The following is a 25,579-nucleotide window of genomic DNA, read 5'->3' as shown; positions in this document are numbered from 1 at the left end:
CTCAAGCTAGGTTCAGGTTACGTGGTGGCTCTCTGTATCTGCCTGCCTGTCTCTTGTATCTACCTGCTGTCTCTGTATCTACCTGCGCTATCTCTGTCTACCTGCCTGTCTCTGTATCTCCTGCCTGTGTCTGTATCTACTGCCTGTCTCACACTGCTGTATCTACCTGCACTGTCTCTGTATCTACCTGCCTGTCTCTGTATCTACCTGCCTGTCTCTGTATCTGCCTGTCTCTGTCTACCCACCTGTCTGTATCTACCTGCCTGTCCCTGCCTGTCTCTGCCTGACCTGTCTCTGTCTACTGCCCGTTGCCCCATCTGCGCAGTGCTCTTGCCGCCACTGTCGTCTGTGTCACGCGCGCAATATATGGCCGTCTGCCTGCGCTGTCGCAGCTCTGCGCGCGCTGTCTGCCGGCAATCTGCCGCGCAATGTGCTGTACTCTGCCGCAGCGCAATGCCATCTGCCTAGCGTGTTGTCGCGGCCGTCTGCCGCTGCGCGGCATTCTGCCTGGCGCTGATGTGCAGCGTCTTGCGCCAGCATGATGTCATGATCTGCCTGCGCTGATATGTCACTGCGCCAGCGCCGTGTCCTGCCCGTCTGCTTAGCGCGCGATATGCGGCTTATCTGCGTAGCGCGATGTCGCGGTATCTGCCTTAGCGCGTGTAGCGTCTGCGCGCGATATGACGTCTGCCGCCTGCGCGGTCTCTTGGCTGCCGCCGCGCGATGCGCCAGCGTCTGCCGCCGCGCGTATGCCGTGTCTGCGCGCGCCGTGTCGCGGCGTCTGCCGCAATCGCGGTATGCCGTCTGCCGCGCGTATCTTGGCGTCTGCCTTCGCGCAATGTGTGTCTGCCGCGCGTCTCGGCGTCTGCGCCGCGCTTGCCGGCGTCTGCCTGCGCGTCTCTTGTCTGCCTGCGCAATGTCGCAGCGTCTGCTTGCGCGTTATCGCAGTGTCTGTCTTACGCCTTGATATCCAATCTGCCACGCGATGTCGCGTCACCATATGTAATTGATGCTCATATTGATCTGCGCCGCGCGATATTTGTGTCACCTTTGCATTTTCTTGTGTGTCTGCCTTGCGTAATGTTTGCTTCTGCCTGCTTACCAATCTCGCTCGCCTTAACACTGTCTCTGTATCTACCTGCCTGTCTCTGTGTCACACTGTCTCTGTGTCTGCCTGCCTTGTCTCTGTCTACACCTGTCTCTGTGTCTGCCTGCCTGTCTCTGTGTCTGCCTGCCTGTCTCTGTGTCTGCCTGTATATCTGCCATGTCTCTGTATCCACCCGCGATCTCTTGGCCTACCTGTCTGTCTCTGTGTCTGCCTGTCACCGTCTCTTAGCCATCTGCACCTGCATCTCTGTGTCTACCTGCTTACTGTCTCTGTATCTGCACTGTCTGTGTCTACCTGCCTGTCTGTGTCTGCCTGCTGTCGCTTGTCTGCACCTGTGCAGTATGTGTCTGCCGTCTGTCTCTTGTGTCTGCCTGTCTGTCTGTATCTGCCTGTCTGTATGTCGCCAGTGATCTCACCGCGCCAGCGCGTATGCGTAAATCTGCGGCAGCATGATATGTGGCGTCTGCCGCCATGATATCGCAGCGTCTCTGCCTGCCGCGATATGTAATCGCGCGATGCTCTTGTAATCTGCCGCCAGTGCCTTGTCGCGGTGTCTGCCGCGCGCGTTATGTGTTTGCCGCATGATAATGTGCTCTTGGCGTCCTGCGCAATGCCGATGTGTCGTCTGCCTTAGCGCAGTATGGCCGTCTGCGCAGCGCAATGTCTTTCCGTCTGCCTGCTCAATGTCGCCAGCCGTCTGCCGCCTGCGCGTGCTCTTGGCTGATCTGCCTGCGCCCAATATGTATCGTCTGCGTGCGCGATGTCGCCGGTATCTGCCTGCCTGTCGCGCGTCTGCCGCATATGCCTGTAATCTGCCTGCCGATGTCGCTGTATTCTTCGCGCGAATCGATGTCTGTGTCTGCGCCAATGTGATTGCCGGCGTCTCTGCCGCCAGCCATATGTCAGCGTCTGCGCCAATGTGATATCTAGCGTCTCTGCGCCAGCGCGATGTCGCCGTCGCCTGGCGCAATGTCGTCGTCTGCGCGCGCTGATATGTGGTCTGCCGCGCGCGATATGTAGCGTCTGCGCCGCGCGGTCTCGCAATGCAATACGCGCGATGTCTTGGCCAATCTGCCGCCGCGCGTGTGGCCGTCTGCCGCGCCCGTTGCGTAATCTGCGCGCGCGCGATATGTGGCCGTCTGCGCGCGCGATGTCGTGATCTGCCTGCGCAATGTCTTGGCAGTCTGCGCCGCGCGCCAATGTGGCGTCTGCGCGCGCGATATATGGCGTCTGCGCCGCGCGTCGCCGTCTGCCGCCGCGCGATATGGTAATCTGCCTTTTGTGTCTGGCGTCTGCCGCGCGCTGCTCTTGTCTGCGCACTGTCTTGTGTCTGCCGCCGCGCCAATCTCTTGGCCGTCTGCCTCCGCGATGCTCGCCGTCTGCCTTAGCGCAATGCTCCAGTGTCTGCGCACGCCAATGTCGCCGGCCAATCTGCCGCCGCGCTGTCTTGGCAATCTGCCGCAATGCGCAATGATGTAGTAATCTGCTGCGCCGCGCAATGCTCTCGTCTGCCTTATATCGCGTCTCTTGGCATCTGCTCGCAATCTCTTGGCCGATCTGCCTGACGCGGTCTCTTGTGTCTGCGCCGCGCCTGTGCCGGTAATCGCCTGCGCAATGTGCTCTGGCCCGTCTGCGCGGCGCGATGTCGCGCCGTCTGCCGCCGCGCATGTAGCGTCTGCGCGCGCATGTCGCCAGCGTCTGCCTGCGCCAGTGCCATAGCCCGTCTGCGCCGCGCCGTGCTCGCCAGCGTCTGCCGCCGCGCGATATGTGGCCGTCTGCCGCGCGCATGTCTTGTCTGCCTGCTGTCTCTGGCGTCTGCTGCCGCGCATATGCTGTGTCTGCCGCCGCGCCGTGTCGCAGCGTCTGCCCGCCAGCGCGTGTCGCCCGTCTGCGCGCGCAATGTCTGTCGTCTGCCTGCGCAATGCTCTTGTACGTCTGCGCCGCGCCAATGTATGGCCCGTCTGCGCAGGCGTTCTTAGCCATCTGCCTGTTTGTCTCGCAGCGTCACCCTGCCTGTCTCTTGTGTCTGCCGCGCGCAATGCTGCTGCCAATCTGCCGCCGCGCAAATATACGTCTGCCTGCGCGTCTCTTAGCCCGTCTGCCTTCGCAATTGCAGTCTGCCTGCCTTGTATTTATGTCTGCCTGTTGCTGTCTCTGGCAATCTGCCTGTTCAATGTACTGTCGTCTGCCCTGCGAATATCGCCACGTCTGCGCCGCAATATTCGCGTCTGCCTGGCATATTGTCTGCATACGCATGTCTTGTCTACCTGCGCAATGCTCTGTGTCTGCCTGCGCAATGCTGGCATCTGCCTGCACAAATATGCAGCGTCTGCCTGCTAATGTCTGGTATCCTGCCTGCCTGTCTCTGTCATCCTGCCGCGCGCAATTGCGTCTGCCTCGCGCATGCAGCGTCTGCCTTGCCGCGCGAATGCTCTGTGTCTGCCTTGCTCTTGTATCTGCCTGCTGCAATGCTCCTGTATCTGCCTGCGCAATGCTCTGTCTGCCTGGCATTGTCCATCTGCCTGCCGATATGCATTGTCTGCACATGCGCCATCTTGTATCTGCCTGCCTGTCTCTGTATCTGCCTTGCATCTATGTATCCATCTCCTTGCCTGTCTCTTGTGTCTACCTGCGCAATGCTCTTAGCCCATCTGCCTGTCATTATCTGCGGCTGTCTCTTGTATCTGCCTGGCACGTCTCTGTTGTCCTGCCTGGCTGTATCGCTGCATCGCGATGCCCGTCTTGCCGCGCGTATCGCAGCATCTGCGCCGCGCAATGTACTTTCTGCCGCCTTTTGCTGTCTCTTGTGTCTGCCGCGCTCGCGTCTGCCTGCGCTATGTCGCAGCCGTCTGCGCCGCGCAATGTCGAGCGTCTGCCTGCGCAATGTCGCAGTGTCTGCCTGCGCGATATGCCAGTCTCTGCCGCGCGCTGTCTCTGGCAATCTGCGCAATGCCTTTTCGCAGCGTCTGCCGCGCTATATGTGTCTGCCTGCGCAATGTCGCCGTCTGCGCCGTGCAATGCTGTGTCTGCGCCGCGCATGTCTCGCCAGCAATCTCTGCCTGCGGTCATAGCACCGTCTGCTGCCGGTCTCTTGTATCTGCCTGCCCGCTATCTGCCAGCGTCTGCCTGCTGTCTCTTGTGTCTGCACCTGCGCGATATGTAGTATCTGCCGCGCGCGATCTGTGTCTGCCGCGCGCAATGCTCGCAGCGTCTGCCTTAACGTATGCTGGCGTCCTGCGCCGCGCAATCTCTTGTGTCTGCCTGCCTGTCTCTGTATCTACCTGCCTGTCTGCCCATCTGCCTGCGTCTCTGCCTGTCCCACCTGCTGCCTGTCTCTGTATCTGCCTGCCTGTCTCTGCCTCTCTGTATCTACCATAATCTGTCTCTGCCTGTCTGTCTCTTGTATCCTACCTGTCTCTGTTCTACCTGCCTGTCTCTGTATCTACCTGTCTGTCTCTGTATCTACTGCCATACTGTCTCTGTCCTGCCTGTCTCTGTCTACCTGCCTCTGCCTCTGTCTCTGCTATCTACCTGCCTGTCTCTTATCTACCTGCCTGTCTCTGTATCTACCTGTCTGTCTCTGTCTCTCCTGCACTCTGTCTGTGTCTACCTGCCTGCCTGTGTCTACACACTTTGTGTCTGTGTGTGTCACCTGCCTGTCTCTGTATCTACCTGTCTGTCTCTGTATCTACCTGCCTGTCACCTGCCTCTGTCTGTACCCCTGTCTGTCTCTGTATCTACCTGCCTGTCTCTGCTACCTGTCTGTCTCTGTATCTACCTGTCTGTCTCTGTATCTACCTGTCTGTCTGTTCTGCCTGTCTGTCTCTGCTTATCCTACCTGTCTCTGTATCTACCTCTGTCTCTGTATCTACACCTGTCTGTCTGTCACACACTGCCTGCCCATCTCTGTATCCTACCTGCCTCCTGTCTCTGTATCTACCTGCCTGTCTCTGTATCTACCTGCCTGTCTCTGTATCTACCTGTCTGTCTCTGTATCTACCTGCCTGTCTCTGTATCTACCTGCCTGTCTCTGTAATCTGCCTCGCCGATATATGGCATCTGCCTGTCTGTGTCTGCCGCATGTGTGGCCATACTTGCCTTATTGTCTTGTATCTGCCTGCGCATCTCTGTGTCTGCCTGCCTGTCTCTGGCCATCTGCACTCCTGTCTCTGTATCTGCCTGTCTGTCTCAGCATCTACTGTCTGTCTCTGCTTGTCTACCTGTCTGTCTCTTGTATCTACCTGTCTGTCTCATCTATCTGCCTGTCTCTGTATCTGCCTGCAATCTGCGCATTCGTCTGCTGCCGTGTCTCTGTATCTACCTGCCTGTGTCTCTGTATCTGCACTGCCTGTCTGTATCTGACCTGTCTGCCATCTACCTGCCTGTCTCTGTATCTACCTGCCTGTCTGTATCTACCTGCCTGTCTCTGCCTCACTGTCTCTGTATCTACGCACTGTCTCTTGTCTGCCTGTCTCTTATCGTCACGCCGCGCTCATGACGCCGTCTCTGCCTGCGCCAATCGCCAGCGTCTGCGCAACGCCGTGCTTGCTAGCGTCTGCGCAATGTGATATGTAGCGTCTGCGCGTGCGTATGATATCCCGTCTGCGCTTGCGTATTGATTTGTAGCGTCTGCGCGATATATGTGTCTGCGTGCCTGTCGCGGCAGTCTGCTGCCGCGCGTTGCTTGGCCATCTGCGCCGCGCATGCTGCCAGATCTGCGTGCCTGTGCTCTTGGTCTGCGCCTGTTCGCCGTAATCTTTGCGCGCGCCGTTCGCCGTGTCTGCGTGCTGTTCTGTGTCTGCTGCCGCGCGATATGGCTCTGGCCCGTATCGCCTGCTCGATAAGCGTCTGCGCGTTACGTATATGTGCTGTTGCACTTGCGCGTGCTCGCCAGCTGTCTGCCGCGCGATGTGTATTGTCTGCGCGCGCGATATGTAGCGTCTGCGCCGCGCCAATATGCCGGCGTCACGCCGCGCGCGTCTCGCCGCGGTAGTCACCGCGCGCGCGATATGCCGCGCATCTGCCCATAACGCCAGTCATCGCCGCTGGCCGTCTGCCCATAACGCCGATGTGCCAGCGATCTGCAATGCGTCATCTTGGTAATCTTGCGCAATGCTTGTCCTGGTAATCTGCTGCCTGTCTGTCTCTGGCAATCTGCCCTGCAATGCTCTTGTCTGCCTGCCTGTCTCTGGCCATCTGCCTGTCTTGTCTCTGTAATCTCCCTGTCTGTCTCTGTATCTGTCTCTGTATCTACCTACCTGTCTGTGTCTACCTTGCACTCTGTCTGTATCTACCTGTCTGTCTCTTGTGTCTGCACTCTCTGTCTCTCTGGCATCTACCTGCCATCTCTGTATCTACCTGTCCTCTGTATCCTGTCTGTCTCTGTGTACACCTACCTGTCTCTGTGTCTACCTGCCTCTGTGTCTGCCTGCACATGTCTACACTTAACGCAATGCCTTGTCTACCTGCCTGTCTGTCTACCTGCCTGTCTCAGCATCTGCCTGTAATGCTCTGTCTACCTGTCTGTGCATAGCATCTCATGATGCCCCGATATGTGACGCGCCAATGATGTCGCCAGCCCGATGCTGCCTGCCTTGATGCTGCGCGCGCCGATGCTGGCGTCTGCGCAGCATGCGTCGCCGAAAGCGTCTGCGCAGTGCTGATGGCAGCGTGCGCATATGCGATATGCGCGTCTGCGCATAGCGCGATGTCGCCGTGATCACGCATAACGCGCCGTCTCTGTGTCTGCGCAATGGCAATGTCTGGCCGATCTGCGCGATATGTGGCCCGTCTGCGCGCGCTCGCGATGTAGCGTCTGCGCGCGCGATGTCGCCAGCATCTTGCGCCGCGCAATGACGTCGCGCATAGCATATGACGTCTGCCGCCGCGCGATGTCTTGTGTCTGCTGCGCGATGTCGCCGTCTGCGCAATGCCGTCTGCGCCAATGCCGATATGCCGGTAATCTGCGCGTGCGTGCCAGCGTCTGCGCGATGCTTGATGTCGCGTCTGCTGCGTATGTATTCGTCTGCCTGCGCCGATGTCTTGTGATCTGCCGCCAATGTGATGTCGCCGTGATCTGCGCTGGCAATGTCGTATTGATCGCGCGCGCGATATGGCGCGTCTGCCTTGCGTCTCTTCCGTCTGCCTGCGCAATGCTCTGGTATCTGCGCTTAGCATCTTGTTGGTGATATGCCGAGCGGTGTCTTGGTGTCTGTCTCGGGTGTAGCGTCTGCCGCCGCGCAATGTCTTGGCAGTCTGCCCGCCGCGCATGTCTGCCAGCGATCTGCCTGCGCAATACTGTTGTCTGCGTAATGCTGTGTGGCCGTCGCGCGTGCGTATGTAGCGTATCTGCCTGCCGTGTCGCCAGCATCTGCGCGTGCGTGCTCTCAGCGTCTGCCTGCGCTGTTGTAGCGTCTGCCTGCCTTGTTCTGCCGTGCTGCGCATCTGCCTGCGCAATCTCGCGTCTGCCTGCGCCTGTCTCTGTATCCTGCCTGCCAATGTCTGTATCTGCCTGCCTGTCTCTTATCTGCCTGCTGTCTCTGCGCAATATAACAGCAATCTGCCTGTCTCTCAGCGTCCTGCTACAATCGCAATCTCTGCCATCTGCCTGCCTTGTCTCTGTATCTGCCAATGCTTATATGTCATCTTTACCTGCCTGTCTCTGTAATCTACCTGCTGCATCTCTGTATCTACCTGTCTGTCTCTGTATCTACCTGTCTCTGTATCTACCTGCCTGTCTCTGTATCTACTGCCTGTCTCTGTGTCTACCTGCCTGTCTCTGTATCTGCCTGTCTCTGTTACTGCCTGTGTACCTGCCTGTCTCTGCCTGTCTCTGCACCATCTACCTGCCTGTCTGCCTGTCTACCTGTCTCTGCCTTGTCTACCTGCCTGTCTCTTTTGCTGCCTGTCTCTGTCTACCTGCCTGTCTGTCTCACATGTCTGCCTTGCTGCAATGCTGTCTGCCTGCACCAATACTCTGTCTACCTGCCTGTCTCTGTCTCCTGTATTCGGGTCTGCGCGTCGCGTGCTCTTGTCTGCGCCGCCGCGCCATGTCTCCGTCGCGCGCGTCGCAATCTGCCGCGCGTCCATAGCGCGTCTGCCGCCGCGCGATGCCCCATCTGCGCGGCAATCATGCCGTAATCTGCGCCGCGCCGATATCGCGTCTGTCGCCGCGCGATATGCCAGCGTCTGCCTGCGCGCAATGTACTGGCGTCTGCCTGCGCTGTCTCGCTAGTGTCTGCCTGCTGTGTCTTATGTCTGCCTGCTGTCTCGGCGTCTGCCGCCGCGCCTGTAGTGCTCGCAGCGTCTGCGCAGTGCGATGTGTACGTCTCGCGCGATGCTCATGTTGTCTGCCTGCCAATGTCGCTGTCTGCCTGCTGTCTCGCCAGCATCACCCGCCGTCTGCTTGGTCTATCTGCCGCTGCTGTCTCATATCTAATCTGCCTGTCGCTGTATGGCCGTCTGCCTGTCTGTTGTCTGTATCTACTGTGCCGTCTCTGTGTCAATCTGCCGCAATGTCTCGCCAATCTCGCCGCCGCAATGTCCAGCGTCTGCCGCGTCTGTCTCTGTATTCCTGCTGTATCTTGTCTCTTGTATCTATCTGCCTTGCTCTTGTTCTCTTATTGTCTACCTGTCTGTGCTCTTAGCATCTACCTGTCTGTCTCTGTATCTACTGCGTGTCTCTGTATCTACCTGCCTGTCTGCTTATCTACCTGTCTTCTTTCTGTATCTACCTACTCTATCTCTGTATCCCTACCTGCCTGTCTCTGTATCTACCTGTCTCTGTATCTACCTGCCCTGTCTCTTGTCTACCTGTCTCTGTATCGTTGTTGTTTAACTGCCTGTCTCTGTGGGTGGGTTGGTTTGTGGTTGGTGTTTGTGGGTTTGGTGTTGTTGGTGTTTGTCTCTGTCTGTTTTTGTATCTGCCTGACTGTCTTGTATCTGCTGACTGTTGTGCTTGTATCTACGCTGTGCTCTGTATCTACCTGTTTGTCTCTGTATCTTGCTGTCTGTGTATCTATGCCTTGTCTGTCTCTGTATCTACCTGCTGTCTCTGTATCTACCTTGTGTGTGTTTGTTTGTGTTTGTTTGGTTTGTTTTGTTTGTTGTTGTTTGTCTCGGTTGTAGCGTCTGCCGCGCGATATGTAACGTCTGCGCCGCGCCAATGTGTGTCGCCGTCGCGCGGTGTCTCCTCGGCGTTGCCTCGCTGTGTGGCAATCTCGCGCGTTTGCTGCCTGCAATGCTGCCTGCTGTGCATGCGTCATCTTGGTTATCTGCCCTATGCCTGTCCTGGTATCTGCTACCTGTCTGTCTCTGCTCTGCCGCGCAATGCTCTTGTCTGCCTGCCTGTCTCTGTCCGTCTGCCTGCTGTCTCTGTATCTGCCTGTCTGTCTCTGTATCTGTCTCTGTATCTCCTGCCTGTCTCTGTCTACCTTGCATCTGTCTGTGTCTACCTGTCTGTCTCTTGTGTCTGCAGTCTCTGTCTCCTGGCATCTACCTGCCATCTCTGTATCTACCTGCCCTCTGTATCCTGTCTGTCTCTGTGTACACCTACCTGTCTCTGTGTCTGCCTGCCTCTGTGTCTGTGTGTCTGCCTTGCCTGTCTTGTCTGCCTGCCTGTCTGTCTACCTGCCTGTCTCTTCACCTGCCTGTTGCTCTGTCTACCTGTCTGTGCCGCGTCTCATGTGCCTCGATATGTGCGCGCGTGTCGCCAGCGTTGCCTGTCTTTATCTGCGTGCGCCTGCTGGCGTCTGCCGCTCCGTTCTGTTAGCGTCTGCCTGTCTCTGCCTACCTGCGCTTTGCCATATATGCGTCTGCGCCTCGCGCGTGTCTCTGTATCTCGCTAGGCCGTCTCTGTGTCTGCGCACTGGCTATGTCTGCGTTCTGCGCGATATGCCTGTCTGCGCCGCGCTATGTAGCGTCTGCGCGCGCGTGTCTCCGTCTCCGCCGGTGTCGTCTCGTGGTCTGCCGCCGGGTGTCTGTGTCTACTGCGCGTGTCTCTGTCTGCGCATGCCGTCTGCGCTGCCTGTCTGTCTGTATCTGCGTGTGCGTGCCAGCGTCTGCTCGATGCTTGTGTCGCGTCTGCTGCGTCTGTATTGTCTGCCTGCGCGATGTCTTGTCATCTGCCGCAATGCGTGTCTCTGTATCTGCGCTCTGTCTTCGCGCGTGATTCCAGCGTCGCGCAATGCGTGTCTTGTCTGCCTGCGCAATGCTGCCGGCATCTGCGCTATCATCTTGTTTGATCTGCGCCTGGGTGCTCTTGGCATCTGCCTGCGCGTGTCTCGTCTGCCGTCGGTGTCTTGTCTATCTGCCTGTCTCATGCGCTGCCGCATCTGCCTGCCATGCTGCTGTCTGCCGTATGCTGTATGTCCGTCGCCTGTGCGTATTTCGTTTCTGCCTGCCTGTCGCCAGCATCTGCGCAATGCTTTTGCAGCGTCTGCCTGCGCTATATGCAGTGTCTGCCTGCGCTGTTCTGCCTGCAATGTGATCTGCCTGCGCAATCTCGCGTCTGCCTGCGCCTGTCTCTGTATCCTGCCTGCGCAATGTCTGTATCTGCCTGCCTGTCTCTGTATCTGCCTGCTGTCTCTGCGCTATCGCTCTGCCTGTCTCTGAGCTTCCTGCTGCAATCTCTGCCATCTGCCTGTCTGTCTCTTATCTGCCTGCTTGTCTGTCTACCTGCCTGTCTCTGTATCTACCTGCTGTCTCTGTATCTACCTGTCTGTCTCTGTATCTACCTGTCTCTGTATCTACCTGCCTGTCTCTGTATCTACCTGCCTGTCTCTGTATCTACCTGCCTGTCTCTGTATCTACCTGTCTGTCTCTGCCTGTAACCTGCCTGTCTCTGCCTGTGTCTGTACGCATCTACCTGCCTGTCTCTGTATACCTGTCTCTGTGTCTACCTGCCTGTCTCTGTCTCTGCCTGTCTCTGTCTACCTGCCTGTCTGTGTCGCGTCTGCCTTGCCGCTATGTGTCTGCCTGCCCATCTCTGTCTACCTGCCTGTCTCTGTCTGCCTGTATGTCGCTGCGTCTGCGCGTCGCGTGCTCTTGTCTGCCCGCCGCTGTCGCCGTCGCGCGCGTCGCCAGTCTGCCGCGCGTCCTTAGCGGTCTGCCGCCGCGCGATGCCGCATCTGCGCCGCGCATCTGCCGTTCTGCGCTCGCCGATATCGCCGTCTGCGCCGCGCGATATGCCAGCGTCTGCCTGCGCGCAATGTCCAGCGTCTGCCTGCGCTGTCTCGCCTGCGTCTGCCTGCTGTCTCTTATTGTCTGCCTGCTGTCTCTGCGTCTGCCGTCGCGCTGTAATGCTCGCCAGCATCTGCCTGCGCGTTATGTACGTCTGCGCTGCTCGTGTTGTTGCGCTGCCTGTTCTGTCTGCCTGCTGTCTCTCCGTTGCCGCCGCGCTGTTGGATCTGCCGTGCTGTCTCTTAGCCTGTCTGCTGCGCTGTATTGCCTCTGCCTGTCTGTATGCTGTGTCTGCTGTGCTGTCTCTGTCTATCTGCCGCTTTGTGCTCGTAATCTTGCTGCCGTGTCGCAGCGTCTGCCTCGTCTTGTCTCTTGTATCTCCTGCTGTTCTTGTCTCTTGTATCTATCTGCCTGCTTGTCACTTTCTCTTGTTGCCTGCTGCCATGCTCTGATCTACCTGTCTGTCTCTGGATCTACTGCGCTCCTCTGTATCTACCTGCCTGTCTGCTTATCTACCTGTCTGTCTCTGTATCTACCTACGCTGTCTCTGTATCTACCTGCCTGTCTCTGCTTGTCTGCCTGTCTCTGTATCTACCTGCCCTGTCTCCTGCCTGTCTGTACCTGTCTCTGTATCTACCTGCTACCACGCCTGCCTGTCTCTGTATCTACCTGTCTCTGCCATCTACCTGCCTGTCTCTGTATCTACCTGCCTGTCTCTGTATCTACCTGCCTGTCTCTGTCTCTGTATCTACCTGTCTGTCTCTGTATCTACCTGTCTGTCTCTGTCTACCTGTCTGTCTCTGTATCTACCTGCCTGTCTCTGTATCTACCTGCACCTGCCTCTGTATCTACCTGCCCTGCCTCTGTATCTACCTGCCTGTCTCTGTATCTACCTGCCTGTCTCTGTATCTACCCCTAAATGTAGACCCCCAAATAACCTTAAAATAGTCCCAAGGAGGGCCCCCCAAACAGCCCTTTTCATAGATGGTAATAATGTACGATTTGTTTGTAAATTTCTCAGCTTCTCTGCTTTAAACTGGTTAGACTTGGTGAGCTCATCGTTTAATTATAGGTTCAATCCGGGGTTTTTTTTTCAGTCAGGTGATAAAAGTTACAACACACTACCATTGGCTGTTTCGTTGACCAATGAGAACCTCCTCTTGATTTCAGTGTCTCGATTTAATTACCAATCATGAAGCACAAGGTGGCGTGAGTATAAACAAACTCAGTCGTTACGAAATGATGACGATTTTTTTGCTTTAATATTCACCTTCAATACGCATGGTGAAGTAAGAGATCAGCTGTCACGGTTTCTTAGCAACTTTCCAAATCAATGTTGCGTTGAGTTGACAGCTGTGTATGAGTCTTGGCGAGTGAGAATGAACCCAACTCCCGGATACTGCGTTTGAAATCCCTCCTCGGTACAGCTTTTACGCCACGTGAAGCTTAAACACCACATCAGCTTACTGCACCTGATGATTAAAACACCCTAACGCACTTCCTGGGGAGGGTTGAAATGTCTTACAAAACAATCAAGAATTCGAGACAACTGGGGGTACTATGATAAGTTTCCTGTGAAGTTAATGTGTACATTTTAATGGTGTGTGAGGGGGGGTTATAGATGGTGAACATGTACAGACAGATAAGGACCTAATTGGTAACTGGTAGTGATGTATGTGGCACAGTCTAGAGCCTCTCTCTTCACCTTACATAAACTACCCTTGACCTCCCATATAACTGACGCTACATAGTCATCACTACAGTTTAACGATGCGGTTAACCTTCCCCTCTACAGGTATGGTGGAAATGCAGTCTGATTATCGTACCCATAGAACAAAACGAATAAAAAAACCATGGTTCACCTCGTAACATTTAAATGGTCAGGTTTTGAATCCTCGTAAATATATAATGACAGGTTGAAAGAGAAAGTGGTTCCCCCATACACCTGAGAGTGAGGGGCGGTGTGGATATAATATACTGCAAGGAAACCGCGTGACTATTAATGTATACTTCACTTCTTCATATCCCTAGTTGTTAGGTTAGGTTAGGCTGGGCTGGGTGCGTCTCATCGAGTGGTCAGTCGTGGGTAGTGGTGGTGGTGGTGGTGGTGGTGGTGAAGACTTAGTGGTGGTGGTGAAGACTTAGTGGTGGTGGTGAAGACTTAGTGGTGGTGGTGAAGACTCAGTGGTGGTGGTGAAGACTCAGTGGTGGTGGTGAAGACTTAGTGGTGGTGGTGAGTGAAGACTTAGTGGTGGTGTGGTGGTGAAGACTTAGTGGTGGTGGTGAACTTAGTGGTGGTGGTGAAGCTTAGTGGTGGTGGTGAGACTCAGTGGTGGTGTGAGACTCAGTGGTGGTGGTGAGACTCAGTGGTGGTGGTGAAGACTCAGTGGTGGTGGTGAACTTAGTGGTGGTGGTGAGACTTAGTGGTGGTGGTGAGACTCAGTGGTGGTGGTGAAGACTCAGTGGTGGTGGTGAAGACTTAGTGGTGGTGGTGAAGACTTAGTGGTGGTGGTGAAGACTTAGTGGTGGTGGTGAAGACTTAGTGGTGGTGGTGAGACTTAGTGGTGGTGGTGAGGCTTAGTGGTGGTGGTGAAGACTTAGTGGTGGTGGTGAAGACTTAGTGGTGGTGGTGAAGACTTAGTGGTGATGGTGAGACTTAGTGGTGATGGTGAAGACTTGGTGGTGATGGTGAGAGACTGGTGGTGGTGGTGAGGCTTAGTGGTGGTGGTGAGGCTTAGTGGTGGGTGGTGAAGACTTAGTGGTGATGGTGGTGAGACTTGGTGGTGATGGTGGTGAGACTTAGTGGTGTGGTGGTGAAATGTGGTGGTGAGGCTTAGTGGTGGTGGTGAGACTTAGTGGTGGTGAAGACTTGGTGGTGGTGGTGAAGACTTAGTGGTGGTGGTGGTGAAGACTTAGTGGTGGTGGTGGTGAAGACTTGTGGTGGTGAAGACTTAGTGGTGGTGGTGAAGACTTAGTGGTGGTGGTGAGGCTTAGTGGTGGTGGTGAAGACTTAGTGGTGGTGGTGAGACTTAGTGGTGGTGGTGAAGACTTAGTGGGGTGGTGAAGACTTAGTGGTGGTGAAGACTAGTGGTGGTGGGTGAACAGTGGTGTGGTGAAGACTTGGTGGTGGTGGTGAAGCTTAGTGGTGGTGGTGAAGACTTAGTGGTGGTGGTGAAGACTTAGTGGTGGTGGTGAGACTTAGTGGTGGTGGTGAAGACTTGAGGTGGTGGTGGTGAGACTTGGTGGTGGTGGTGGTGACTTGAGGGTGGTGGTGGTGAGACTTAGTGGTGTGTGGTGAGCTTGAGTGGTGGTGGTGGTGAAGACTTAGTGGTGGTGGTGGTGAAGACGTGGTGGTGATGGTGAAGACTTAGTGGTGGATGGTGAAGACTTAGTGGTGGTGTGGTGAAGACTTAGTGGTGGTGGTGGTGAAGACTTGGTGGTGGTGGTGAAGACTTAGTGGTGGTGGTGAAGACTTGGTGGTGGTGGTGAGCAGTGGTGGTGGTGAGGACTTGGTGGTGGTGGTGAGACTTGGTGGTGATGGTGAGGCTGTGGTGTGGTGAGCTGTGGTGGTGGTGAGATTGGTGGTGGTGGTGAGACTTAGTGGTGGTGGTGAAGACTTAGTGGTGGTGGGGTGTGGTGATGGTAGTGGTGGTGGGTGAAGACTTAGTGGTGGTGGTGAAGACTTAGTGGTGGTGGTGAAGACTTAGTGGTGTGGTGGTGAAGACTTAGTGGTGGTGGGTGTGAAGACTTAGTGGTGGTGGTGAAGACTTAGTGGTGGTGGTGGTGAAGACTTAGTGGTGGTGGTGAAGACTTAGTGGTGGTGGGTGAAGACTTGAGTGGTGGTGGGTGAAGACTTAGTGGTGATGGTGAAGACTTAGTGGTGGTGGTGGTGGAGCTTAGTGGTGGTGGTGGTGAAGACTTAGTGGTGGGTGGTGGTGAGACTTAGTGGTGATGGTGGAAGACTTAGTGGTGATGGTGAAGACTTAGTGGTGGTGGTGAAGAGCTTAGTGGTGGTGGTGAAGACTTAGTGGTGATGGTGAAGACTTAGTGGTGGTGGTGGTGAAGACTTAGTGGTGGTGGTGGTGAGACTTAGTGGTGGTGGTGGTAGAGACTTAGTGGTGGTGGTGAAGACTTAGTGGTGGTGGTGAAGACTTAGTGGTGGTGGTGAAGACTTAGTGGTGGTGGTGTGAAGACTTAGTGGTGGTGGTGAAGACTTAGTGGTGGTGGTGGGTTAGTGGTGGTGGTGAAGACTTAGTGGTGGTGGTGAGACTTAGTGGTGGTGGTGGTGAAGACTTAGTGGTGAGTGGTGGTGAGACTTAGTGGTGATGGTGGTGAAGACTTAGTGGTGATGGTGGTGAAGACTTAGTGGTGATGGTGGTGAAGACTTAGTGGTGGTGGTGAAGACTTAGTGGTGGTGGTGAAGAATTAGGTGGTGGTGGTGAAGACTTAGTGGTGGTGGTGGTGAAGACTTAGTGGTGGTGGTGGTGAAGACTTAGTGGTGGTGGTGGTGAAGACTTAGTGGTGGTGGTGAAGACTTGGTGGTGGTGGTGAAGACTTAGTGGTGGTGGTGAAGACTTGGTGGTGGTGGTGAAGACTTGGTGGTGATGGTAGAGTGTAAATGAGTCTCAGGTCAACCAGATCGTCGCGTCATTTTGTTTAGTTTTTGTTTATTTCTTAATTATTTAATAAGTCGTCAGTCCTTTGTTTAATTTTTTTTTTGTTATTTAACTTTTCTGCTCGTTAACTTTTGAATGTAACTTTTTTTGGGGGGGAGGCATTTTTATCTCACTTGGAAGTTCTGGAAGTGTAAGTCTTATTTATACATACATCCCCACACACACACACACACACACACACACACACGCACATGCATACATATGGGTAGGTTATAGTGAAGCTGCCAGATCATTCTAGTCCTTTGGGAAAAAAAGTTGTCTAGGTATTAACTGCTGAGGGGGTGGTGGGGGAGGGGGGTCCTCTTGATATTTACTTTTTTTTTTACTTGATTTAAACCAACTTCTTCTTTTGCGTTGTTGTCTGTAATTATCCAGTATTGTAAGGTGTGGTGGAGGGGTGGGGGTGTGGTGTGGCTATGGGTGGTGGTGGAGGATGGGGTAGGGTGTGGCTGTACGTGGTGGTGGAGGGGTAAGGTGTGGTGGTGGTGGAGGTGGAGTGTGGTGGTGGTGGAGGGTAGGTGTGAGGTGGTGGTGGAGGGGTAGGTGTGGTGAGCAATTGGAGGAGGTCAGGTGTGGTGGTGGTGGAGGTGTGGGTGTGGTGGTGGTGAAGGAGTAGGTGTGGTGGTGGTGGAGAGTGGGGTGTGGTGGTGGTGGAGGGAACAGGTGTGGCTGTAGCGATGTGGGGAGGTAAGGTGTGGCTGTAGATGGTGGGGGGGTGGAAGGTGTGGTTGGAGTGACCGCTGGGCTGCCCATGGTATGGCCCCGACAACTGCTTATGTCAAGACAAGAGTTTCTCCCTCTCTCTCTCTCTCTCTCTCTCGTTTAATGTTGGATATTCCCCACTTCTCTCCTCACCTCCTCTCCCCCGCCTCTCGTCTCCCCCACCTCCCCGCCTCCACCTCCCCCAATCCCCACCCTCCCCAGTCCACCCACCTCCCTCCCATCCCCCCACCTCCCCTCCACTTCCCCCCTCCCAAATCCCTACAGTCCCCACCAAGTCCCCCCTTGACGCCTCTCCCTCCTAATGCTCTGGTTATATTTAGATAAAAGTGAAATTTTCCTGCATACGAGAACCGATGAGAACGTCTTTTTTTTTACGAAGGAAGTTTTAAGATTTTTGACGTGTTATTATGAATTTCTTTGGGAACTTTTTTGTTTTAATTTATGAAGAACTGAGAACTTTTATTTGTGAGTTAATGTGAGTGGTTATAATAATGCCAAGTCGTGCAGCAGCGAGGTATATAGTACAGTCCATAACAGTATATCTCACCTGGTATATCGATACTCTGGTATATTTTCCACTGGTAAATTGAAAATTATACAACCTGGTGTATTCAGATTGTGGTATTAAATGCATGATAATGTAAGTACCATAAGATTATCATTATTATTCGTTTTTTCCTTCAGTTTCCTCAAAGTCTTATTAATTCTCATTTTCTTTCTCAGTTCCCCCTTAAACTTCCATCCGTTTTTTCAACAACTTCCTCTTGAAGATGATTAATTTGTTTTTATTCGGCTATTCCTTAAACCTTACTCATAACCGTTTTCTGTGTAAATTTATCTTACGGCCTAAAAACTATTTTATTCTCGTAATCCTTTTATGAAATTATTTTTGTTTTTCCTAAAGTTTCCCCCTTAAATCTTGATATTATTCAGTATTTCATTTTGCTTCATTATATTTTGTAGTATAATGACTCCCCAGATAATTATATGTTATGATAATTGAGATTTAATGTGGCGTATAATCCAGCATGTTTATCCATATTTCATTCACCCTCTTCCCCACTTTCATCCCTATAATTGCTTTTCTTTCCTTCCTTCCTTGTATACGTCCTGCAACCGCTTGTGTGCCTATTGCCCCTATGGCTTCTAATTTGCCCCCCTTCCCCCAATTTGTTGCCCCTACATATACCCCGTGTTTGTTTTTCCTCTTGCCCAAACCACTTATCCTATAATTCTTGCCCAAACCTCCTACACCTATTGCCCATAACACCTACCCTCTCCTTCCCCCCCTCCCTCCCTCCCTCCCTCTGGTTACCTGCCCTCACTCATTACTTCATGAATACCTATCCTCATGATTGGTTAACCTGTTACCACCAACCCTCATGATTGGTTAACATTTTACCACCAACCCTCATGATTGGTTAACCTCCTCCTCCATCGTGATTACCACCCATGACTGCTTATCACCGTTTCCTACCCTCCCCCCCCTTCCCCCATGTATGTCTACAGTAACCTTCCTAATCCTTTCTTAACCTATCCCCATGATCACCTGCTCCAGTAATTGCCTGCTTCCAGCCTTCCCACATCACAATAGCCTGCCTCCAGCCTTCCTGCTCTAATAATTGCCTGCCTCCAGCCTTCCCACCCTCATAATAGCCTGCCTCCACCCTTCCCGCCCCATAATTGTCTACCCCTCCCTTCTACCTTTCCCCATGAGTAGTTCGTGATGCATGCAGAGCTAACCATGTTGTTGTTGTCGTCGTTGTAGGGGCCGCTAAAGGCTTCCATCGCCTCGCTGTCCGGGGGCCGTACCAATGAGACCATGGTGAGTATATCGCGGCAGCAGAAGGGAGGGGGAAGGTGTGGGCGGGGTAGGGGAGGAGGAGGGGAAGGGCGCTTGATGTTCTTCCCTCCTCGTCCCTTCCTCCTTCTGTGCTCCTCCTCCTTCCGTCTCCCTACTTCTTCTGCGTCTCCTTTATCTTTTTTTTATTATTCGCCCTCTATACGCTATATGCCGAAGCTTCTTTAGAATCAATGCCTGGCTTTTTTCTAGTTCAGTGCCTAATTGTAGTTCGTCTAGATCAATGCTTCGCTACTGGTCTGGGTGTACAGCACTTAAGAGGTCTTGTAGATACCTGACTAGTCTCGATATGTGTCTGGCTAAAAACAAATGCGGAAGTAAACCTATATCTATCATGTCTGTGTCTCTTGATTCACTTTTTTTTCCCTGTAACTCATTTTCTTGTGACGTGTGGTTCTCGTGTTATCTCTGTTACTAGCTCTATATTTTCTTCATGTTTTTCCCGTCACTCAATGTCTGATCTCCTCTTTCTGTTTATGTAAGAAAAAGAAATGGTTATTATTTTCTTGGGTCACCTGAAGATTAGACACACCTGGATTAACCACCCTTAACTTGTCCTAACGTATATTATTCTTACTTAGCCTTAACTTAATCTAACTTTATTCAAACCTAACCCTACCCTACCCCACCCCACCCCACCCCACCTACTCTCAACCTAACCCTATCCTCCCTATACCCTACCCTACCTAACCCTACCTAACCCCTACCCCTACCTAACCCCACCCTAACCCACCCTAACTAACCCTACCCTAACCCCCTAACCTAACCTACCAACCTAACCCTACCCTAACCTAACCCCTACCCTACCCCAACCCTACCCTACCCTAACCTTACCCTACCTAAACTAACCCTACCCTACCCCTAACCCTACCCTAAACTAACCCTACCCTAAACTAACCCTACCAACTAACCTACCCTACCCTTACCACGTAACATTAGAGGGGGGGGGGTTAATCTTGAGATGATATAAACTAGAGCTCCTTAAATCTTAAAAGTATACCATTTCTTGTTGTTTTTACATTCTGTGGTAGACTCGTTCCTTGGTGCGTGTTTGTAGTGTAAACGTTCTTTCTCCATTTCCTGTCGTGTTTTTTTTTGTAATTAAAGTTGTGTGTGTGTTTTTTCACCTGTGCTGTAAGAATTGTTTTTTGTTTTTCTCTAATTTGTGTTTTAGACATTATACATATTGTTAATAATTTACTCAGTGGTTTTGTTGTTTTTGTTAAGTACAGTACTATGATTTGTAGATGGTAATGTTTATGTAGATATTGTATGTATGTGTGTTTATGTAGATAGTGTGTGTCTGTGTGTGTTGTTTATGTAGGCATTGTGTATGTTTTCACTTGTACAAAACACAATGGGATGTTTTTTTTATTTTTTATTTTCAGGGACACCGTTGAAATAAAAGAGTTTTATTTGCTTATATTTACCTGTATAAAAGACAGTAGAAAATGGTGTTAAATAGTCTTTTTTTTCTTAACAAAATAGGTAAACTAAGCTTTTTTCCCGCTTTTGAGTTACATTTAAGCTTTTTTCACTTGGAACAAAAAACATTGTTCGTATAAGCTTTTTTTTCATTGCTACAGAATACTTAAAATGAGCTTTTGTTCCATCTGACACAAAATACGGGGTTATATAAGCTTGTTTTTCATTCTGGTACAAAATAGATGAAATTTAAGTATTTTCTCAACCTGTTATAAAATTTCAATTAAACAATGTTTATTTTCCACCAGGTACAAGACAGTTAACAATGTGGATTGAAATAAGCGGTTATATCTACCTTCTACTAAACGGTGCTAAAATAAGCTTTTTTTTCATCTCCCACACTAAATTAAGTCTTAAGCTTTTTATCCCCACATATTAAAAACTGTTTTAAGCTTTTATATCCTCTCATACTAAACACAGCCTTGAGCTTTTATGTCCCCCACATACCAAACACAGCCTTAAATAAGCTTTTATTACCCCCATTTATTAAACACAGCCTTAAATAAGCTTTTATATCCCCCACATACTAAACACAGCCTTAAGTCAGCTTTTTTATCCTCTCATACTTGACACAATCTTAAATAAGCTTTGATATCTACCTTAAGATAAACACTTAAAATAAGCTTTTTTTTTCTTAGCTTGGTTTTCAAGGGTCAAACAACCTCGCCTGTTCTCCGTACTAGGTGGTGGTAGTGGTGGTGGTGCTTGTCCTTAGTAGTGGTGCTTGTCCTTAGTGGTGGTGCTTGTCCTTGGTAGTGGTGGTGGTGCTTGTCCTTGGTGGTGGTAGTGGTGGTGGTGCTTGTCCTTAGTAGTGGTGCTTGTCCTTAGTGGTGGTGCTTGTCCTGGTAGTGGTGGTGGTGCTTGTCCTGGTGGTGGTAGTGGTGGTGGTGCTTGTCATAGTGGTGGTGGTGGTGTAGGACGGGGTTGTTTGTGGTGGAAGGAGAGGTCGTGGTGGTGGGAGAGGTCGTGGTGGTGGAAGGAGAGGTCGTGGTGGTGGAAGGAGAGGTCGTGGTGGTGGAAGGAGAGGTCGTGGTGGTGGAGAGGTCGGTGGTGGTGGTGGAGCGTGGTGGTGGAAGGAGAGGTCGTGGTGAATGGGTGGTGGTGGTGGAAGAAGAGGTCGTGGTGGAAAGGAGAGGTCGTGGTCCGGTGGGTCGGTGGTGGGAGAGGGCGTGGTGGTGGAAGGAGGTCGTGGTGAGGAAGGAGAAGGTCGTGTGGTGGAAGGAGAAAGGGGTGGTGGAAGGAGAGGTCGTGGTGGTGGTGGTGGTGGGTGGTGGAAGGAGAGGGCGTGGTGGTGGAAGGAGAGGTCGTGGTTAGAGGAAGGGAGAGGTGGTGGTGGTGGAAGGAGAGGTCGTGGTGGTGGAAGGAGAGGTTGGTGGTGGTGGAAGGTCGTGAAGGAGGGTCGTGGTGGTGGAAGGAGAGGTCGTGGTGGTGGAAGGAGAGGTCGTGGTGGGGAGAGGGGTGGTGGTGGTGGAAGAAAGGAGGGTGGTGTGGTGGAAGGAGAGGTCGTGGTGGTGGAAGGAGAGGTCGTGGTAGAGGAAGAGAGGGTGGTGGTGGTGGAAGGAGAGGTGGTGGTGGAAGGGTCGTGGTAGAGTCGTGGTGGTGGAAGGAGGTCGTGGTGGTGGAAGGAGAGGTCGTGGTGGAGAGAGTCGTGGTGGAAGGAGAGGTCGTAGTAGAAGAATGAGAGGTCGTGGTGGAAGGAGAGGTCGTGGTAGAAGGAGAGGGTAGAGGAAGGGAGAGGGTTGTGGTGGAGGAAGGAGGGGGGTTGTGGTGAAATTTACCATGAACAACTATGTGATGGTGATAGTAGTAGTAATAGTAGTAGGAGTGGTGATGGTAGTGTAGGCCAATAGGAGTGGGGGAAGTGCTGAGGCGGATCATCGGAAAATGCATAATGGAGGTGGTAAATGATGATGTTAGGGCAGCAGCAGTGAACCTGCAAGTTTGTGCTGGCCAACAAGCTGGAGGGGAAGCTGCCATTCACGCCATGAGAACGATATTTGAGCAGCGCGATTGTGAGGCCGTTCTGCTGGACGCTTCAAACGCATTCAACATACTTAACCGCAGGGCCGCACTGCACATCATCAAGATCAAGTGTCCAAGCTTTGCAATGTATGTTGAAAACTCCTATAGGAATCTATGAGACCTCTATATAGTAAACAACAAGGCTCTAAGAGGGGATACCATCATACAGTCAGGGGAACAACGCAGGGGGACCCTGTTGCAATGGCAATGTATGCAATAGGCCTATCCGTGCTCCAACACACGATAAAATTTGAACCAACTGAGGTCGAGCAAGTGGCGTACGCTGATGACCTCACAGGAGCAGGAAAATTGGCGGACATCAAAAACGTGGTGGGACCTGGTAACATCATGAGGCCCACAAATAGGATTCCACCCAAACGCCAGCAAGTCATTCCTCATTGTGAAGCCAGAACATTATGAACGGGCAATGGAGGTGTTCGGTGGAAATGAGGTCAAAATAACAAAGGATGGCCAAAGACACCTAGGCGTAATTGGCACGACGGACTTCAAGACCGAGTACGTAACGGGAAAGGTGAATGAGTGGGTTAGGGAAATCCAGGCTGTGTCTGAGATTGCTAACACAGAGCCACATGCGGCTTTTGCGGCATTCACCCATGGAGTCAAGCATCGCTGGAACTACCTGATGCGCACTATCCCTGATATCGGACCCCTCCTCCACCCTCTGGAAGAAGCTATCAGCGTCAATTTCATTCCCAAATTAGTGAAACACCCTCACTTAACCCCGGCAGAAAGATCACTCCTTGCCCTACCACCGAGACTGGGAAGAATGGGACTGACCAATCCAGAGGAGATTGCTGCCACCGAACATCAAAACTCAGTTAAGCTCACGGCAGCCCTCACGGACTACATAATAGCTCAGAACGCTACAGGGGAGGTGGATACCAGTGAAGTAAACAAGATTCGAAGGTCCATTACGACAGATCGACAGCACGGCTAAAGTGATAAGTTGCAGCAACCGTTGCTGCAAGTACCAGAGAATGTGAAAAAAAAAGTAGCTATAGCACAGGAGGTGGGCGCCTCGAACTGGTTAACTACCATTATCGATAAGGGCAAATGGTTTGTCTCAATAAACAAGAATTTACAGATGCCAATGCTCTAAGGTACGGTAGGCCAGTAGAAGGTTTGCCCTCCCAATGCGTGTGTGGCTCTTCCTATGACGTCGATCACGCCATGGTGTGCAAGAAAGGGGGCTTCATATGCACGAGGCATGACGAAGTAAGGGATCTCGGCAAATATGTTGAAGGAAATCTGCCGTGATGTCATGGTAGAACCGACCCTCCTTCCATTGGACGGTGAGATCTTTCAACACAGAACTTCAAACACATCCAATGAAGCCCGTGTTGACGTCAGTGCTCGAGGATTCTGGACACGGGGACAGCAAGCCTTCTTCGACATCAGGATTTTTGATCCCATGGCCGCATGTCACCATAACTTAGCTCTCGATGCTGCACACAGAAGGGACGAGAACGACAAGATAGGGGCATACGGGGAGAGAATTCAGAACGTTGATCAAGGCAGCTTCACTCCTAGTGTTCACAACCTCTGGTGGGATGGGACCAAGTGCAAGATGTTTCTACGCCAGACTCGCGGAGGTTATCTCCGAACAGAAGCAGCAGCCCAGAAGTTATGTTACAGCCTGGATGAGATGTCGACTGTCCCTCTCTCTCCTTCGGTCGGCTTTGCTCTGCCTCAGGGGAACGAGAGCTTCAACCCCAAACCCGACAACAGCTGCAGATATTGACTATGAGGCTACAGTCACTGAATGTCGCATAGATCTGCGGCTCAACTAATTCAACACAGCTAGGATAGCTACTTATGTATTAGGGTATTTAATATTAAGGTAATAAAATGGCGGCGAGGGTGTGGCTATTGGGGGAGGCTGGAGGCCACGTTTAAAAAAAATAGTAGTAGTAGTAATGGTGGTAGTAGTGATGGTGGTTTGTTTTCATTTAAGGTATCGTGGTGTTTTGTTTTCTAGTAGCAGAAGCGTGAGAAACAGGTGTGTTAATTGACAGGTGTTTCATAAATGATTGCAGGTGTGTGATTGTTGACAGGTTTCAACAGGTGTGTGTGTGTGTCTTGACAGGTTTCAGCAGGTGTGTAGATAGGCTCACATTATATACCAAACACCTGTAAATTGTCTTTGTATTGTAATTACATATATAAATATTCCTGTCAAAGAATAAAAGCTATTAATGTACTGTAGATATGTTAATGTCTATATTTCATCTTTCTAAATACTGTATATATTTTCTCTTTGCTTTATGGTTTGTTTTTGCTTCTCTTATTTATTGTTTGTCCTTTGTAAGTTAAGTGTTCATATTACCCAGTTGATGGTGAACATTTTTTTAGGATTTGTTCATGTTAATATATCAAGGTAAATTAATATATACAGGTTGTACAGTATGCTTGTTCATCAGTGTATTAGAGAGATACTTTTCCTTGTTGCTTTGTTTCTAATTATACCCACAATTCAGAGGAAAATCCCGGCAAATAACGTGAAGGATAGTGGCAAGTGCAGGAAACACGTCATCCTATATAAACAAATATTCAATATATTTATGTATCATTGGTTATACTATTAGTGATGTCTTAACACTTTGGATTGTGATCGTTGCAGTTGTTCGACAAGATCAAGGAGTCACAGCCTGAGGTGATCCAGAAGGTGTTTGCTGTGAAGGGAGACATCACCATGGAGGGTCTGGGCTTGAGTGATGAGGATGAAGCCCGCCTAGCCAACGAGGTCCACATTGTTTTCCACGCTGCCGCCACCATCAACTTTACTGTGAGTTGCTGGACTTGTTTGCTCTCTGGTGAAATGTTTATGTAGTTGCTCATGAGATAATTGTTATTCTTATTAAATTACTCTTGAGAGATGTCATTTTTAATTAATTATCCGAGAATGTCATTTTCAAATAGTTAATGTACCTTGGCTTCGAAAGATGGTCTTCGTGAATTACCTTAAAATGTCATTATCACTGTTACACTACAAAAATGTCGTTCTCAATTAATTAGTGTAAGAGGATTCATCTCACTGATTATAATTGCACAGTAATATCAAGAGATGGTTTAAATCACGTTATTGTTTATCAGCATTGCTAAGACAGGCTCCTAAAGCATTTTGCGTTTTTATGTTAGTCTGGCCATGCTATCGAGTGTCCCAGTGAGTGAGGAAAGGGCTGTTCCATTTTTTCTTTATTGTTAATTTTTTTTTTGAGAGGGTAACTAAAGCTACATCTCTTATATCAGTTCTTTGTTGACCTATTGAAAGATTATTGCTCATAATATCTAATATGTTTCAAAATTGTGTTACAGGAACCGATGCGTGTAGCAGTGAACATGAACATGCTGGGCACCAAGCGTGTGGTCAGCCTCGCACACAAGATGAGGAATTTGGAGGTACGGTCAACAAAATCAACTTTACTACTGTTCTATAAGAATATTCTTTATATTTTTATTATTGATGTTTAGCTCATTGACTCTAGCGAGGTAGTAGTGGTATTA

At 51.4% G+C, this 25,579-nt stretch overlaps 1 protein-coding gene across 2 annotated transcripts in view; it reads left to right on the top strand.

Annotated features, from left to right (window-relative positions):
* The window catches only part of LOC121867898 (putative fatty acyl-CoA reductase CG5065), an 83,375-nt gene that overhangs the window by 51,143 nt on the left and 6,653 nt on the right, over positions 1-25,579 (top strand). Inside the window, exons 2-4 of one of the 2 annotated variants that reach the window (XM_042368023.1) lie at positions 18,455-18,511; positions 24,696-24,860; positions 25,391-25,474. In XM_042368023.1, the coding sequence (XP_042223957.1) occupies positions 18,455-18,511; positions 24,696-24,860; positions 25,391-25,474 (306 nt within the window). The remainder of the gene's footprint in view (positions 1-18,454; positions 18,512-24,695; positions 24,861-25,390; positions 25,475-25,579) is intronic. The other variant, XM_042368024.1, reaches the window with a different exon arrangement.

This window comes from Homarus americanus, unplaced genomic scaffold (assembly GCF_018991925.1).
Source record: "Homarus americanus isolate GMGI-L3 unplaced genomic scaffold, GMGI_Hamer_2.0 scaffold37032, whole genome shotgun sequence".
In the NCBI taxonomy this organism is placed as follows: Eukaryota; Metazoa; Arthropoda; class Malacostraca; order Decapoda; family Nephropidae; genus Homarus; species Homarus americanus.
This window is presented reverse-complemented; position numbering and strand designations above follow the sequence as displayed.